Source organism: Delphinapterus leucas, chromosome 3 (assembly GCF_059928025.1).
Source record: "Delphinapterus leucas isolate spDelLeu-1000000601 "Yukka" chromosome 3, BTC_Dleu_Yukka2, whole genome shotgun sequence".
NCBI classification, from domain to species: Eukaryota; Metazoa; Chordata; class Mammalia; order Artiodactyla; family Monodontidae; genus Delphinapterus; species Delphinapterus leucas.
The window spans coordinates 130,834,782-130,853,704 of NC_143131.1; the positions used below are offsets into that span (position 1 = coordinate 130,834,782).

The window sequence follows — 18,923 nt, forward strand, 5'->3', positions numbered from 1 at the left end:
CTTTAACTTTCTGAGCCTTGGTTTTCCCCTTTAAAAAATGACCCAGCCATCCCTTTCCTACCTTAATAAAGGCATTGTACAGATAAAGTGAAAGAGCATACAAAACAGCTTTGCATACATTTATAATTAATAACCATGACAACATTTGGTATGGAATTGGTACCTAATAAACATTGGATTCGACAGATGGATGGGTGGGTTGGACAGATGATTGGGTGAATGGATGCAGAGATGGGTAAAATGGATGGACAGTTGGACAGATTGGCGGGTTGAAAGAATGGAGTGATGGATTTGTTGGATGGGTGGATGGCTAGATAACAGATGGATGATGGGTTGGATGGATAGACTAGTGGATGATTTAGTTTTAGAGCCACCTGACAGCATGTTTGCAGTATCTTCTATCCATTAATTTTTCTCTTCTCCTCTTCCAGTCTGTTCCCAGTTCTCTAAAGGAGTCTATGCCATCTTTGGGTTTTATGAACGGAGGACTGTCAACATGCTGACGTCCTTCTGCGGGGCCCTCCACGTCTGCTTCATTACACCGAGCTTTCCTGTTGACACATCCAACCAGTTTGTCCTTCAGCTGCGTCCCGAGCTGCAGGATGCCCTCATCAGTATCATCGACCATTACAAGTGGCAAAAATTTGTCTACATTTATGATGCTGACCGGGGTAAGCCAGGGGAGGGGGACTGTGGAGGGATGAAGAGAAAATTATCAGCAGGAAGAATAATGGTGCCTCTCTGCCTTCTTGAAAGGCAGGGATCATGGAGGAATGATCCAGAAATGTTTTATGTCTGTGAACTGAATTTTTGGTAACTAATCTATAACTCACATGTGGAAACACGTCCTTTGAGAGAATAACCGTCTTAACACCCCATGTCACTCTACAGCTTACCAAGTTTCCATGGCTCCTGAGCCCAGCCTCAAAGCCCAAGGACCTCAGTTGAATGGCTCATGGCTCATGGCTCATGACATGGCTTTTAGGAGCATAGATTCTGGAGTCAGGCAGACCTGGATCTGAATTCTAGGTTCCCTCCTCTCCAGCTGTTTGACTTTGGGCAAGCTCTCTCTGCCTCAGTTTGACCACTTCTGTAATGGGGATAAAATTCTCTATTCCTTCGTTTTTTCATCTCTGTAATGAAGATAAAACCAGTCTCTACACCATACAGTTGTGAGGACTGAATGAGACAATGACTAGAAAGGGCCTGTACAGTGCCTACAACATAATCAATGTGCAGGGTCTTCTATATATGTAAACCGCCGTCATCATCACCAGCACCAACAGCAACCTTCCCAGGCCTTTCTAATTCTGCCTCCACCTAAAGTTTGAATTTTCCACTCCATTTTCTAAATGTTTCCAATACTTTTTTCTTCTCTGCATCTTGACTCAAACAATTCCAGTTTCTGGGAGGCACTTCCCTTCTCAAATCTACATATGCAAATTCTTCCTTTCTTTTGCAACCTACTGGAACACCACTTTCTCTATTTCCTGACCTTCTAAATGCAAACTCTCTTCTTTTTTCTAACTCCTGTGTTGCTTCTGTTGTACTGTCCTACCTTCCCCTGGTATACTAAATAGTCCTGTAAGAACTCAGTCATTATTGTTGTAAATAAATAAATGGATCATACAAGGTCTGGAAAGTGAGGCACAGGAATTTTGCCCTGAGCAAAAAGGAGGTTTTATAGAAGTTTGCCTTTAGGGAGGCTTAGAAGACTTCTGAATAGGAGAGTGCTTTGTGAAATGGTTATTCAGGAAGAGTTAGGCAGGCGTTATTCAATGAGAATTAGCTGGCAGGAGAGGCCAGAAGCACTCTATTTTCTTCAATTTTCCCTTCTCTCTATTTTAATGATTTCCCTTCTCAGACAAGCAGCCATTATGAGGATGACCTGCAGAAGGGCTATTTCAGGTCAGTTTTGTGGCATAATGAGGCTTGAGGTCTGGAAGTGGCATAGACAGAAAAATGTAACTTTCATTATAGAGGATCATCTCTGGGGTCAGTCAGCAAAGCGCCCATACTCAAAGGGGCTCCGCCTACCTCACAACTCTGAACTCAGAGTTCTGCCATTTGCTAGCTGTGCGGCCTTGGGCCAATGACTAAATCTCTCTGAACCTCCATTTCCACATTTGTGAAACATGGATAATAACGGTACCTACCTCAGAGAATTAAGTGAATTGAAGACAGGAAAGCTAACAGGGCAATGCCAGACACATAGTAAACTTTCAGTAAACGTGAGACTTAAGCACACCAACCTTATACTTAAAAAAAAAAAAAAAAAGGAAGAAACAACAGAATCAATCTACAGATGATTCTTTATGCCAGGCACCATACTGGTCGCTATGGGAGGGATTAGCAATGTTATTGGAAGACAGAAATGATATATGTGCAAAAGATTGATTAATAATGCAAGAGTGAAATATGATATAACCATCTGTTGCAGGCAGAATAATGACCTTCCCCTCTCCGCCAAAGACGTCTGTGTTCTAATTCCTGGAACCTGTGAATATGTTGTGTTAAATGGCAAGAGGGATTAAGGTTACAGATGGAATTAACGTTGCTAATCGACTGACCTTAAAACAGAGAGATGGGCTTCTCTGGTGGCGCAGTGGTTAAGAATCTGCCTGCCGATGCAGGGGACATGGGGTCGAGCCCTGGTCCAGGAAGATCCCACATGCCGCGGAGCAACTAAGCCCACGCGTCACAACTACTGAGCCTGGGCTCTAGAGCCCATAAGCCACAACTACTGAAGCCCATGCACCTAGACCCTGTGCTCCGCAACAAGAGAAGCCACGACAATGAGAAGACAGCACATCACAACGAAGAGTAGCCCCCACTCGCCGCAACTAGAGAAAGCCCGCGCAGAGGAATGAAGACCCAACACAGCCAAAAATTTAAAATAATTAATTAATTAATTAAAAAAAAAAAAACAGAGAGATTATCCTGGATTATTTGGGTGAGCTCAGTGTAATCACAAGGGTCCTTAAGTGTGCAAGTTGAAGGCAAAAGAGTCAGGGTCAGAGTATAATGTGAGAGACTCAACCAGTCACTGCTGGTTTTGAAGCTGGAAGGGGCTATACACCAAGGAGAGTGGGCATCCGCCAGAATCAGAAAAGGCAAGAGGGCTTCCCTGGTGGCGCAGTGGTTGAGAGTCCGCCTGCCGATGCAGGGGACACGGGTTCATACCCCAGTCCGGGAGGATCCCACATGTCGCGGAGCAGCTGGGCCCGTGAGCCATGGCCGCTGAGCCTGTGCTCCACAACGGGAGAGGCCACAACAGTGAGAGGCCCGCGTACCGCAAAAAAAAAAAGAAAAGGCAAGAACAATTTCTCCGCTCGAACCTCCGGAAAATAACACAGCCCTGCCAATAACTTGAATTTAGCTCAAGGAGATTCATTCCACACATCCGACCTCTGGCAGCATAAGATGATAAATGTGTTGCTTGAAGCCACTATGTTTACAATAATTTGTTACAGCCGCAGTAGGAAACTAATACACCATCTATGTCCCAAAGATGAAACAAAGCAGTATTGAGTAATGGATTCCTCTATCATTTAGCTATAAATGAGAAGAGAGTAGCTTAATTCAGTACACATTGATTGAATACCTACTGTGTGACAGGCGACGCACTAGGTACTGAGGTATACTGAACACTCGTAAACGTGGTTGACAGTTATTAGGTGCTGTTTAGATATCACATTAGCACATTTAATCAGCAGTTGCTAAACACCTAAGAGTAATCAATGTTTATAAAACCCTTGCCATGCTGGAGACATTCTCATTCAACCCTCATGATGACAGTGCGAGGTGGACATTACTAACATCACCCTTTTACTACTGAAGACACTAAATTGTAGCCAGGTGAATTAGTCCGTACGAGATCATTTAACTCGTATATTGTAGCATCAGGATTTGAGCCTCAGATTCGATGTTTGATCACTGACTCTATTGCGTGCTATGTTCTGCAAACAGAAACACAAAACAGACGCAGAACCTGACCTCGGTGAGCTCAGACTTGCAAAGAGCAAGCTGGAGCTGAGTTTAGTGGAGGAGCGGGGTTGGCGGAAGTGGGGTGATGCCTGTGGATCCTGACTGCCACCTCTCTGTCCTACTCACCCGACCTCCAGGTCTGTCCGTCCTGCAGAAAGTCCTAGACACAGCGGCCGAGAAGAACTGGCAGGTGACAGCCGTCAACATTTTGACAACCACAGAGGAGGGATACCGGATGCTCTTCCAGGACCTGGAGAAGAAAAAGGAGAGGCTGGTGGTGGTGGACTGTGAATCCGAGCGCCTCAGTGCTATCCTGGGCCAGGTAGTGAGTGCAGCAAAGTGCCCTCAGGGTGGGCGTGGGAGACGCTCATGAGCAAGCGGGGTGACCATTTGCCTTTGGTGTTACAAAGAGAGTTCTTGACTAGATGAAACCAGAGGCCTGCCTTCTCACATTCTGTAATTCATACAGTTTAATTCTGCCATGTTACGAAATAGCGCCAACAGTGGGAGCCTTCACGCAGGACTTCAAATGGTTCTCGGATCAGTTAACCGAAAACTTACCTCCAGTGCTTCCTTTTCTCGTTAAAAAGCAAAATACATTGCATTTTAGAGTTTGTAAACTGCTATCACAACCTGTAGAGCCAGATTCCTGGCTTAGCTCTGAGTTCTGTTACCCACTGGTCTAGCATTTGGCTTCTCATCCATTTGGCCCACTGACCAGTTTTGAGTCCAAGGAGGCACCAGGCATCTCCCTTTCCTGGAACACATCCATGTGTCTGAGCAATTAATTGATTGTCCGTTCCAAGAAAGGGCACTGTAATCTCAGTAGTCTTTAGCCAGACATCTCTAAGCCATGGTTCCTCCAGTTCTCAGAAGTAAAGCATGTGTCATTGGATAGGTCACTTGTCTTTTTAAATTATATTTGTGTATTCAGATGCGCTAGCAAGGAAGTAGATTTCGCAATCGTTTTTGAACAGTGCTATACAAGTAAAGATGGCAGTTTTAAGCACTTGACAACATGACAGAGCTTGTTAATGGCCCTCAAGACCCCTGGGGCTCCCACAGGGAATCTCAGCACCAGCTCAGCAATTGCTCAGAGGCCTCGGGAACTGAATAGGAGAGATTTTGAAAGTCAGGGGTTCTTTGAGGCGTTAACTCTGTGTTCTACTTTACAAAGTGCGGATATGGCTTCCCTCTTAGAGAGAGAAACCAGCAAAAATTGTTTCCATTGAGATGGGAGTTTTTTGAGCTGGAGTCATGGGACTGGAATTCTAGTTAAGTAAAGCAGAATAGAGTACTGGTTCAAAGTAGAGACCCTGGAGCTAGACTGCCTGGGATTCACATCCCCAGCTCTAATATTTGCTAGCTCTGTGAGCTTGGGCCAGGTTCCTGATCCGTAAAATGGGCATAATAATAATAATAATGATGATAATAACTACCTTTAGAGAGCTCTTGTGAGGGTTAGAAGAATCTATGTATACATGTAAAGCACTTAGAATAGAGCCGGCCCCACAGAAAGTGATATATGTAAGGATTTACCTGTTTTAGGTATCCATAGTGCCAACTGGTACTGGTTTTCTTTTGTTTTGCTTTGTGTTCTTAGTTAAACTTTTAATTTTGAGATACAAATTCATATGCGTGTGTAAGAAATAACACAGAGAGATCCCATGTACCACATATCCAGTTATCCCAATGGTAACATCTTAGAAAACTATAGCAACTACAGTGAAATATCACAACCAGGAAATTGACATTGACATTGATACCTTCGAGGTACAGAACGTTTCCATCACCATAAAGATCATCTGTGTTGCCCTTTTGTCCTCATCTGGCTTCCCTCTCTCCCTCTCTTTTTCCCTTTCCTCAGGCACTCTCTAACCTGTTCTCCATTTCTGTGATTTTCTTATTTTAAGAGTGTGATAGAAATGGGATTACACAGTATGTAATGTTTGGGGTGTGGCTTTTTTCATTTGGCATGATTCCCCGGAGATTCATTCAAGTTGTTGTGGGTATGATACTGCTTTCTCGAGTCACTCCCTCTTTGGCATAAGTGTACCCATCTGTACAGTAGGAATGAAGGCCCCTGTTCTACAGAGCTGATAAAAGGATTAGATGAGATGGGAGGTAGAGAAAGTGTTGAATGATAAGTTGGTATTCTTAAAGGCTGATGACTCCTGCTGTATTATTCCATAGTAAAGATAAAGCTGTTGGTACTATTTTCTGAGTGCTTACCATATACCACACACTATGCCAAGCTCTTTCCATGTATAATTCCACTTAATCCTCACATCATCTCTATAAAAACAGCTTCTATTAGACCCCCTATTCTATAAAGGAAGAAACAAGACATTACACTTGCCTGGGATTTCACATAGAAGGAAAGCAGGAAGTCAAATCTATCTTGGTCGGGCTACAGGGCCCAACCTTTTAAAAATGCAACTTTCAGCACATGTGCTGTCTATAGCTACTCCCTCTGTGAAAGGACAAACTTGTGCTTGGGAAGGAAGGAACTTGTTTGCATGAATATTTTAGATTGCAGTGTATTAACTTTTTTAATCGTTGGATTCTTCTATTCTGAAAAGTAAGACCAAATGCTGAAAGGATCTTACAAATCACCTGATCTACCATCTGCATTCATACTTTACAGATGGGATGACTGACGGTCATATTGGTTGAATGATTTGTCTTGAGTTCAGACAACTAGTTAGTGACAATGACCGTGAGTCTAAAAGTTACATCTTCTGATTTGCATTCTGACATCTTAGCATCATCCTAGACTATCCCAATTCAGTGATTGGGATCTTTTCAGTCTAACACAAATGTTCTGCCTAACCTGAGAAGGAAGACAATGATTCCGAATTCCAAATAGGGAATCAACTGCTTGTCTCAGTCTCTAGTGCCCCGACTGGAATATAAGCTCTATTAGGATTTCTGTTTTGTTTTCTTCCCTGCTGCATCCACAGTGCCTTGAACAGTGCTTGGCACCTAGTAGGTTTTCAGTAAATATTTTTTGAATGAATGCGAAGAATAGGGAATCAATGAATGCTCTAAGATCCCAAATGTGAGATGGGTCTAGATATCTACAGGTAGCCTTTGACTGGAAAAGAGCCTTTAAGCTGGAGGTAAGAGCATGTAGGGAGGCCCAGAGGGCATGTAGGGGCCAAGGTTCACAGAGGGGCTTAAGAGGCCAAGTGGAGGATGTCAATTGTTTACTGGAAGGCAATGAAAAGGAGATGAACCCATGATTGCGACCACGTTTGGAAACCACCCCAAAGAGCCTGGGGTTTATTCTGTAAACAGTGGAGAGCCAGTGAACGTTTGTGAGCAGGGAACAGGGTGATTAGAATATAATGCTTTATCAATATATAAGACACTTAATTATGTAATACAGTCATTAAGTTCAGAATGAGTTAGAGATGGATGAGGGACACCAGGACCAGGCCATCCATCACCTTACCCTGTTGTATTGTCTTCAAAGTGCTTTTCACCTGCTGAAATCTTGTTCATTTATCTGTTTATATATTTACCATCTGGCTCCCTTTTTAAAGTGTCAACTCAGCTCAGTGAGGGCCTGGGGATCTTGCCTCATTTGTTCATAGCTTGTCCCTAGCACATAGCGTAGAGCTTGGCATGTGGCCCACGTTCAATAAATATTTGTTGAGTGAATTAATTAAACAGAGAAGGCTTTACAGAGTAGTTGGGATTAGAGATCAGCCATAAAGGTTATGAATAGTTAGAGAGAATGGGAAAGGGCATTCCAGACACAAAGGTTGTGAATTAAGGCAATCCAGTGGAAATGAGCTTTGAAGAGATGGGGTGAGTGAGGCAGTGGACTCCAAGTGTACATTACCTTTATAACAATGTTCTCAGTTTGTAACCCTGTGTACCTGTATCTCTTCATCTGTTTAAGTATGGGTCTCCTCCCAGTAAGCTGTGACCTCCAGGACAGCAAGCACCATGCTTGTTTCACTTTCCACTATATCTCCAGCACAGCGCTTGATAGATAGTAAGCACTTAATAAATGTTTGTGAAAGGGAAGCTAGGCCATCAGGTAGGTAGGTGAGTAGATGGGTTGGACAGTTTGTGTTAGGTCAAACCATATGAAATTACTGATTTTTATTGGTCAAAAGTCATTAATTATCGGCTGTTTCCTATGTTTCAACCTGTAATTTCATCCTGCAGGGACTATTCTTATCCATTGCCTGGGTGCACTGGGTTTCAAACTATCTTCTATTTGCTATTTTGTGCTTTTTAGAAGCTGAATAGGTTTCTCATAAAGGTATCTCATTGTTGAAAGAGCAAAAAATCATTTGACAAGAAAATGAAAAAGTAATGAAGCATTATTAATAAAACTATCATCCCAAAAGTCTTGGCACTCTATAGTCTGGAATTTCACATGCTAACCACTGTCTCAGAGCATTCATTGTGTGTGCTTGCATTTAATTATTCCCTACATAAAAAAAATGTGAGCCGCTATGCACATACATCCAATTAAAGAGATATCTGAATGTGGGTGTTAATAACCTTGAAATTTCATTCAGTTAGAGAAGCCCAAGTGCTTCTCATGTGTTTTATGCGTCCTTGCAACAGTGCGGGGAGAGGGGCGCTGAGCAGGGTGTACTAACCTCAATTTGACGATTAAAAAATCATAATAATAAAGAAATAGATCAAGTTAACTTGCAGGCTCAGCTAGGACTAAACCAAGGACTGCGGTCTTAGCTGTTCCTTGCTGGGTGGAACGTCTGGATGCCCAAGCAAACCGCTGGGTAGTTCTTTCTACAAATATTTTCTTGCCTGCAATGATTAGGGTTGGTCTGCACACTGAAGATGGACGGGTGTTCGGGGACCCTGGCTCTGAATCAGGCATCATATGGAAAGGCTCACAATAGCCAGGTCCCTGCCCTGACACTGCTACCATACTGCTGTGGGAGCTGGCACATCACTTCGTCTCTCTTGGCCTGGACTTCCCATCTGTACAGTGAGGGGCCGGACCAGATGATCCTGACATTCCCTTCCAGCTTCCGGGTTGAATGGCTCATTGATGTCTGAGTATCCAACGGGTTTAGGGAAGAAGGCACAAAATTCAGGGAAGGAAGGAACTGTATCTGAATATGGTCCATTCAAGGGTTTGAAGTTCAAGAACTGGGGTGGGATCATCCACCTACCCATTTGACTGTCCTTCCACCCGTCCACCCATCTGTCCACCCAAGCAGCAGATGTTGTTGTAACAGTGACAAGGAATTCAATACAACATAAGATTCCCACTATGTATGGGAAGGCTTTATGGAAGAAGGAAAAAAGTGAGCATTTTAGCCTGGATCTTGGGGTTATGATACCACTACTCTACCCCTGGAATCAGGCAAAACTGATGTCAGGTCTTACATCTGCACTTAATAGCTGGGTAACTTCAGGGAGTTTATTTGACTTCTCTAAGTCTCAATTCCTCATCTGTAAAACACGGATATCAGCAATGCCACCACCATTGGATGGTTGTGATATTGTAGTTTGGGTACTTAGGATAGAACAGGGCACATTTTCAGTACTCAGTGTTAATTGCTGGTCATTGTTGGTGTAGCTTTAATTGTCAGTATGATTAATGCATCCCCTCTCGTTGTGTTTTGTAGATTGTAAAGCTGGAGAAGAACGGCATTGGCTACCACTATATCCTTGCAAATCTGGTGAGTAGAGGACACTGCAGGCTCTCAAATGGTGGGTCTTTCTGTGTTTGGGGCCCGGCTTGCTCCTGTGGTCCCTGGCTGGAGGGAACGGCGTGGGTGGGAGGGGCACTTCCAAGCTTTGCCTTTTCCCCTTCACATCCCTGCTTGTCAAACCACAGCACACTCAAGGTGAACCTCTAAGCTTCCTCGGAAGAGACCCTGCTGGTGGGCAGGCCTTCCTCAGTCATCACAATTCCAGCTTTAATCGGCTCTGCCACTTGGCAATAAGAACAAAATCACCACATCTTTGAATGATACAAAATGTTTTGACCCCACTGGTTTTGACCTTCCATTTTGACACCAGTGATAGTTTTACTGTTTATAAATATAAATGTTTAAATCATAATGATGCTAGCGCTGACAGATCTTTAACCAGAAACAGTTTTACAGCATAAACAATATTATGTCAATTTAGTTTTTATTCCCTTTTTTATGTGGCATAAACAAGCTGTCTTTTAAAAAAAATTTTATTTTCATTTTTATGTGCTGCAGTTATTTTTATTGGGTGCAATCATCTTCCATGGTATGAAGACTTGACTCATAAAATAACTTTTTGTACATGTTAAATTTTACCTAGCAACATGCACAATTATGAGTTTTCTTTTGTGACCATCGTTTTTGACAAGTCTGTTTTTCCTGCGTCATGTTTTGCTCCTCTTACTTTTTTAATCATGAAGTTTGATATTGCCAGTAGTTTTTTCCCAAAGCCAATGTAATTTTGTTTTGCCTGTCTTATTTTCTAAAGAGCTAATTACATGCTATCCAGCTCATCCACTTAAAGCATACAATTCAATGGTTTTATATATATTCACAGAATTGTGAAACCATCACCACATAAAAAAAATCTCATTTTTAAACTTTTTCATCACCCCCCGAAAAGAAACCCATACCCATTAGCAGTGATTCCCCATCGCCCCACAAATTCCTCCAGCCTTAGGCAACCAGCAAAATCTACTTTATATCCTTATGGATTTGCGTATTCTGGATGTTGCATATAAGTGGAATCACAGAATATGTGGTCCTTTGTGACTGGCTTCTTTCATTTAGCATAATGTTTTCAAGGTTCATCCATGTTGTAGCATGAATCAGTACTTCATTCCTTTTTATTGCCAAATAGCATTCCATTATATGGATGTATCCCATTTTGTTTATCCATTCGTCAGTTGATGGACACTTGGGTTGTTCTCACTTTTGGACTATTATGAATAATGCTACTATGAACATTTGTTACAAGTTTTTCTCTTGAGCATAAACCTAGGAGTCAAATCACTAGGATACATGGCAACTCTATGTTTAATATTTTGAGAAACTCAAAACAGTCAAAACTGTAGTCCAAACTGCTTCCCAAAGTGGTTGCATCTCCCAGCAAATTTTTTTTTGAATTTATTTTCCAGCAAATTTTAATAAATAAAAAATTTTGCCATGTGCCAGTTTGAGCAACTGTCAGATTTCCTTAATGATAGCTTTTTCTACAAAGTTAGCTTATTATCCTAGCCTGTCTTTATGATTCGGTGTTTCCTTTAAGGTGTGATTTTTACCTTTTGTCTATAACAAATGATATCACTCAGTTTTAGCGATGTTATTTTGTGTTGATTATTCCTGTGAGTAATATTATTAATTGAACAAGAGATGGATATTTTCTACTTGCTTTTGGAACAAAGGTCACTAATAGAACAAAGGCACAGGGGCTGGGTATATGTAAAGGTCAAAATGGCAGGATCTAAAACACCTTGCCTAATTCTTAAGCTCTGTCTCTCTTTCTGGGTGGATCTCCAGCCTCAGATCCCTGGCTTAACCTTCTTTCCCCTTCAAAACTTCCTTGCCTTGGCTGTCCTAATACTTCAGGGTCAGGACTGGAAATAAGAAGGACTTCTTGCGATAGGTTAATTTAGACCCAGCTGTTAATAGATATATATGCTACCTTTCTCAGAGATATTTGCATTTTAAATGGCAAATGGCCGTCCAAAGATATTTGGGGAACCAAGAGTTTCACCCTCAAAAACCATTTGGAAGGGACTTCCCTTGGAGGTCCCGTGGTTAAGAATTCGCCTTCCAATGCAGGGGGTGCGTGTTTGATCCCTGGTTGTAAAGCTAAGATCCCACATGCCTCACGGCCAAAAAAACAAAACATAAAACAGAAGCAGTATTGTAACAAATTCAATAAAGACTTTAAAAATAGTCCACATTAGGGCTTCCCTGGTGGCGCAGTGGTCGAGAGTCCGCCTGCTGATGCAGGGGATGCAGATTCGTGCCCCGGTCCGGGAAGATCCCACATGCCGCGGAGCGGCTGGGCCCGAGAGCCGTGGCCGCTGAGCCTGCGCTAGTCCACATCAAAAAAAATCTTAAAAGACAAAAAAAAACCATTTGCAAGGATGAAATTTTTGACTTCATAAGGAAGAAAACTCTTGACACCCCTTGAATCCCAGATCCTTAGTCCTAGAAGGGACTTTGGAAGTCAGCTGTATCTAAGTCCCATTTGCTTATAGGGAAACATTTGCTTGTAGTCAAACCAGCAAGATGGTGTGACTTGGCCAGGGTCACACAGCAAGTCAGTGATAGAGCGAGGCCTGGCACCAGGGTTAGTGGGCAGCACCCAATGCCTTTTCCACTTCATCAGGACATCTCTCAGCACAGACCACGTGGGCACCCTGCTGCTTGAGAATACACAGAGCAAGGTTGGGGGCATGCATAATCACCTCTCCAGAGTAAGACAGAAGTTACACATCAGTGGCCTCAAAGCCACCGAATGACCTCAGGTAATTACATCGCCAGGCTCCATCTGTTGCCAAGTGACCCCTCGGTCACAACATCACCAAGTCAGCCCTTTGGGTGTCTGTTTCCTTCTGATCTGCATTCTTTTTTTTTTCCCCTGACCTAATGAGCTCTCAAATCCTTACAACGGCCAACTAATAGGATGCAAATTGCATATAGCATCCAAATACAAAAGACTTGCATGTTCCAATAGATTAGTTGATAATTAGGCTTCAAATTACTAATTAATTCAGTCTGAAACATAGTCGAGTATGTGCTGTGTGTCTTTCTTCCCCCTTCAGAGGAATAAAGCAATTGATAAGATGACAATTTTTAGAAATTCCGCCACATAATTAGCCTGCTGCTGCATGGAACTGACCCCCTCCTTCAGAGTGTTTGTGATTAGGGTGTAATAAGAGTTAGAAACTAAGGAAGGAAGCTTTTGAAAGATTTAACAAAAAGAGGGAGCTACATTTTATTTTGCAGTTCTTTCTGTCCCTGTCAGAATGCAGGAGCTTCAAAGAAGCCAACAGCATTCTTGTAACAGCGCACTTTGGAGGGATGTTTTTCTGGCTTTGGAGGGCCGCTAGAGGAGAGGATGGAAGGAGACTGTGGGTCAGAGAGGAGAGCTTTATAACAGGGAGTCATAAAGAAAAGAACAGAAAAGAAAAGCCATGCTTTTTGTCCAGATACCATCCTCAGCTAGTATCTTTGTGATCTTGGGCAATTTTCCAGCCCTCAGTTTCCACATCAGGAATAATAGTTCCTACTCTATATGCTCATGGAGTCACTGGGGAAACCAAACATGTTGCTGAATGCCACCATGCCTTGAAAAAGTTAAAGTGTTCTGCATAGGTGAAGAATCCTAACTTCATATACTAAATCTACCCATCTGTACATATTCACATGTTGTGGCCGTATGTATACGTGCATATATATGCCTGTGCATATATATGCTGATATACGTATTCATATTTTATATATGGTAGGATAGATGTATATTTATATTTCCATAGCATTGGTATGTCCATAAAGTGAACTTGAGCCTTTCAGAAATTGGTGAACTCTACCATTATTTCTTAAAGAAGCCCCTGGGTCCTGGAGCCCCCTGATGAACCAAGCTCTCTTGTCTGGCTGTCAGTCCTCCTCCAAGCCCAGCACTGACTCGGTTTTCACTCCCTGCTCTGAGACTGTGATCACAGCAGACAGCTACCAGCCAGAGCTCTCCAGAGTTATAGCTCTTTATCTCTGTGATGCATCAGCCGCAAATCTTAGAACAAATTGGTGTTTCTCAAAAGGAAGATATGTGGACCTTTACAATGCGTCTGCACAGTTTAGGAAACACTGAGCCAATGGTTAAATTCTTTAGTCCACTGAGACTGCAAGCATGAGCACTGACAGCATGGGACAAATGATCAGATTGTTTATATTGATGATCTGACTTTCACTGAAATAAAAAAGCACAACATTTAAAAATTCTTGTAGAGAACAAGCAGACCTCTGAGAATTTATAAAGGGTCCAGCAGACCCCAGTTTGAGAAACACTGAAGGACTGAAGATATTGGTTGTCTTTCTGTGTGGACCATATGGTGCCTCCTGGGGCACCAGTAACAATAACGGCAACTCCTTTCATTTTTACACCAAGTTATGTAGCTCATGTGATGTTTTGGCATGAATCACACCACTGGGTTTTGAACCTTGCAGTACTCCTATGACATAAGCAAGGGAGAATTCCTCATCCCCACTTTATAGAAATGAGAACTGAGAATCCAAGATGTTACATGACTGATCTGCAGAGGGGGAAGGCAAGCACTCCTCAATGGAGTCTGGCTCTCAGGAATCTGGCAAAAGCCAAGTGATGTGATCATAAGAATAGGATGACCAGGCTAACCTGAGCCACTGAACCAGAATTTCTTAAACCCCTAATAAGTAACTACAACAATAATAACAGTGGTGATTACTATTATTCATTGAATGACTGCTACATTCCAGACACTATGATATACATACACTTAAACAGTTACCTATTAAATCCTCATAATAGTCCTGGAGGTTGATAATATTATCCCCATTTTTCAGATGAAGAAACTAAGGTTCAGAAAGATTAGTGAGTTTTCCAGTGACAAAGTTTATAAAGTCATGGAGCTGGACTTCCCCTCCAGGACTAGAGAACTCCAAAATCCATGTTCTTATACTGTGCCATGTGACTGCTGAGCATGGGGGAGGTGGGGACGGGTGCAAGGGCGACACAGGCTCTCAATAAGAGGGCTTCAGTTTAAATCTTGCCTACAGTTGCAGCAATAAACCTGGAGTTCAAACTCAGGCTCTCAAACTCCCACTGGGTATCTTTTCCACTGTACACTGATAGAATTTCATTATAATTATACAGTTGGCTCTCCATGTCTGTGGGTTCCATGTCCATGCATTCAACCGACTGCAGGTCAAAAATATTTGAAAAACAATCCAGAAAGTTCTAAAATGCAAAACTTGAATTTGCCGCACAGCGGCAACTATTCACATAGCATTTATATTGTATTCCTAGCTATTGACACAGCATTTACATTTTATCAGGTATTATAAGTAATCTAGAGGTGACCTACAGTATACGGGAGGATGAGAGTACGTTATATGCAAATACCATTATGCCATTTTATATAAGGGACTTGAGAATCTGCAGATTTTGGTATCTGCGGGGGTTCCTTAACCAATCCCCCATGGATACCAAGGGACAACTGTGATTTCTAGTGCACAGAGTAGCTGAGGGAAACACACAGAGGACGGGTCATCCCAGGTCTTACTGGGGGATTTGGGGACCGGGGTGGTCAGCCATTTCCACCATGTAGATGCAGATGACCTCCTGTGAAATGTTAGAGTTGGCAGTTCTGGTCCATGTGGCGGCTCATCCAAGCCCCCAGCTCCATGCTGCTACCGCTTTGCTGTATCAGTCTCGAGAAGAAACTGCTCTTTCATCTCCTTGCTCCCCTGTGGTGAGAAAGCTGTCTCTGCCTTCTGTAAGGCCAAGCTCGGCCGCTTTCTTCTGCACATGCCATCTCAATACCACCCACGGTCACGTTTGGCTCCTGTATGGTTCCTCTAGTTAGGGAGCTGGAGCAGTAGTTGGGAAGGGTGGCTCTGGGTCAGACAGACCTGAGTTTGAATTCTGGTTTTATATTTATTAGCTGTGTGATATTAGTAAAGTGACCTACCTTCTCTGAGTTTTCATTACCTCATCTGTAAAAAAAGGAATGTGGTATCATCTACCTCCTCATGGGCTATCATGTGAATTAAATGAAATAATACTTTATAAGTGCTCAGAGTCATATCTGGCCCAAAATGAGCACTCAGTAAACGTTAACAGTGTCCACCACCATCATCATCATTGGTAGCAGTGGGGAAAGAAAACACCAAATATCTGGGGACAAGATACTATCCTTGAGGTCCCTCAACCCCCTGCCAAACTCAATCTCATCCACAACTGAAACCCAGTTATGTAATACCTTCCTCCCTGTTTGTCTGTAAGCTCCTGGAAGAAGGAATATGTCTGCCTTTCTCACTGATGGATTCCGAGTTCACCAGGCAAAGTGACTTGCATGTAACGGTGTTCTTTAAAAAGTCACTGAATGAATGAATGAGTGAGTGAAATGACTTCTCAGGAAATAAACAATGTTGGTACCCACTTATTACATACACTTAAAGGCAAATTCCCTGTGTCTACGCTAAAAGAAGCAGAGATCAGGGCTCGTGGGACTATGAATACAGCTAAGAATATGCAAATGAGTAGTTAGAGATGGGCCTCAGAGGGCATCTAGTCCACTTCCCATAAAAGGCAAGAATCTCCTCTACAACATCCCCAACAGAAGCCCATCCAGCTGGTTCCTGCTTGAATAATACCTAGCGATAGGGAATAGTGTATTAGGAACCGCCTACCCTGCTTGTTCTTGGTGTTTGCTCCTTCAGCCTGGACGACCCCCTGTCCCCGCCCCTCCCCATGCCTTCCCACAGGACAGGTTCTAACAGCCAGCCAAATGAACATCAGACATGAACCAAGCATGTCTGTGTGCCTTCCACCGCACTGGGCTCATACCAGAAGCACCAAGAAGCATGCGGTTTTACTTTTGTCCTGGAAGCAACTTGGCTTTGTCTTCCAGCTCAGTTGGAACATGTAAATAAATTTTTAAAAGGATGCCAGAGAAAAATCTTGTGTGAAAAAAGTAATGCAAGCCCCATAAACTTCCACCCCAACTGCCAGAGCCTGGCGGTCAGAGGCTCGAGAGGCCCCTGGAGGCTGCAGGTTTCTGGGAAGGATCATGACGGTGCATCCACGCAGCCAGTAGTCCTATGAAGAGTGTGCCTTTGCGCTGGCTTGAAGAATCCCAAAGAACCAGAGTTGAAGGGTCCCCAGGAGATCGTCTCACCCAACCCCTCCTGCATTTTCTAAAACAGGCACTTAAGACCCAGAGAAGGGACATAACCTGTTTGAAGTCACTCAGAAGTTGAACAGGAGAGCTGGGCTGGGATTTGGAGCAATTGTTTGTTCTGTTCTTTGTGGCTTCTTTTACCCCACTGCTGCCTCTCAGTTTCCTCTGTGTGTGTGTGTGTGTAAGAGAAAGAAACATATAGAAATAGGAGACAGAGAGAGGTTGAGAAGCACTCCCTCCCCACTCCCCCTGCCCCTCTCAGAGTCACCCCTCACTGATGGAGTCCATCCCAGTGTCCTCTTCTCCCTCCCACACAGCCTTCCCTCTCTCCCTCGGCTTCACCTCACTCTTCTGTAGCAGTGAGAACACACGGCTTACTTTAGGATCACCAGAGCTTACACTGCAGAGAGCCTCTGGAAGGGAAGAGGAAATGGATGGGTAGAAAATCAAGTCCCAGACCCCAAAGGATGCTCACTTCCTACGTGGTCCAAGCATCCCATCAGGCAAGGGCAAGGCTGAGTATATGTTACTCTTTGCAGTCACATCCCATGCTCTAGAATAATCCATTCTAGAGAACTGAGAGTTTCTGCATCTGTCCAAGAAAGGTGAGATGATATTCTCATTTTACGAGAGAGGAAAAGGAGGTCTAAGTTGCTGAAGAAAGTTTTCCAAGGTCATGTGGCTAAAACTGGAATTTGAACTCAAACCTCTCTAATTCCAAAGATTAGGTTTGTTGTCCATTGGGTCACACTGCCCAAATCAAGGAAACCTTGGTGACTCTCAGGCCTGTTATTATAACTGAGAAAGCTAAGAAATAAACTCCTTTTCTTCTGAAACTGCCTGGGTTTGAATTTTCACTCAGTCACCTACTAGCCGTGTGACCTTGGGCAAGTCATCTCACCTCTCTGTACCTCAGTTTCCTCATCTGTAGGTGGGAATATTAATGCATACTTCACAAGGTAAAGTGAGTTAATTTATATCAAGTTTTACAACACTGAGCGCAGCAGAAGCCTGGGGTCTCATCCCAACTCTGCCACTGACTCATTATCCTTTGCAAAAAAAAAATTCTATTTTTTTGAGGGTCTCAATTTGTTCCAGCTTTGTTCAAGGGTTTTCAAAAGGACTAAATGATCAAAAGGACCTTTCCAGATGTGCAACTTACGGTTCTGGTTTTCCTGCCTCTCTCTGTGGTCCAGAGGTACCAAAACAAAATTTTCGAAGCCACATTGGCTCCCTTCATTCTAAGGGAGAAGCCACTCCATTCATCTCAATCACTGGGTGTTTGCATCCTTTGCTCTTGCCAGCCATGCACACCTTGGGTGATTTGGAAAGGCCCTTTCCACGCTCAGTCAGTGGGTTATTTCAGATATGCAAGCCAGCAGCTGCAATTGCTCTTCCAGAGCATGGAACCCCCTTGCCACTACCAGCTTAGAAGCAGGAGGGACAGACCCCTTAAGTACCTATTGTGGCAGGAGGTTGGGGTAATATGTAACTAGAAAGGTTCAGTCCTCACTTCCTTACTTGTCCCTTTTTTTAAGACAGAAAAGCAAACAGACTCTAGAGTACTCTAGGTGAGTACTTATCATGTACCAGGCACTGTCCTAAGAATTTGATAACGATTAATGCAGTTAATCCCTATGAGATAGATGCTATAATGATTCTTATTTTGCAGTAAAGGATGCCAAGGCACACAAAGGTTGAGTAGCTTGCCTGCAGTCACACAGCTAGGTGGTGGCAGAGCTGAGATTTGAATCCAGGTTGATGTGTACACACATTTCCTCTGATTCACCACCCTCTGTCACTCTGATTCAGAATCTCCGAGCATGTGTGCTTTCCAGTTAGAGAGTCCTTCCCTGCGCTCTTCACCCAGCCAAAGCCTCCTCTTCTTTCAGCTTCCTTGCTTCCACTGGGAGTCTTCCCTGAGTTCCAGATTCAGGTTTGGTTCTACCTACTTTGCTCTATAGTTATGTGGGTAATATGGACCTTTCTCACTAAACCTTAAGTAACTTGAAAACAAGGACCAAACCTATCTTATTCTCTGCTGCATCCC

The 18,923-nt window shown here is 43.2% G+C and overlaps 1 protein-coding gene across 2 annotated transcripts in view; it reads left to right on the forward strand.

Moving 5' to 3' along the window:
* Positions 1-409: 409 nt before the first annotated feature.
* The window catches only part of GRIA1 (glutamate ionotropic receptor AMPA type subunit 1), a 144,236-nt gene continuing 125,722 nt past the window's right edge, over positions 410-18,923 (forward strand). For both annotated transcript variants that reach the window (XM_022590199.3, XM_022590200.3), the window contains exons 1-3: positions 410-671; positions 4,125-4,309; positions 9,612-9,665. In XM_022590199.3, coding sequence (XP_022445907.2) covers positions 497-671; positions 4,125-4,309; positions 9,612-9,665 — 414 coding nt within the window. In that variant the 5' untranslated portion in view covers positions 410-496. The remainder of the gene's footprint in view (positions 672-4,124; positions 4,310-9,611; positions 9,666-18,923) is intronic.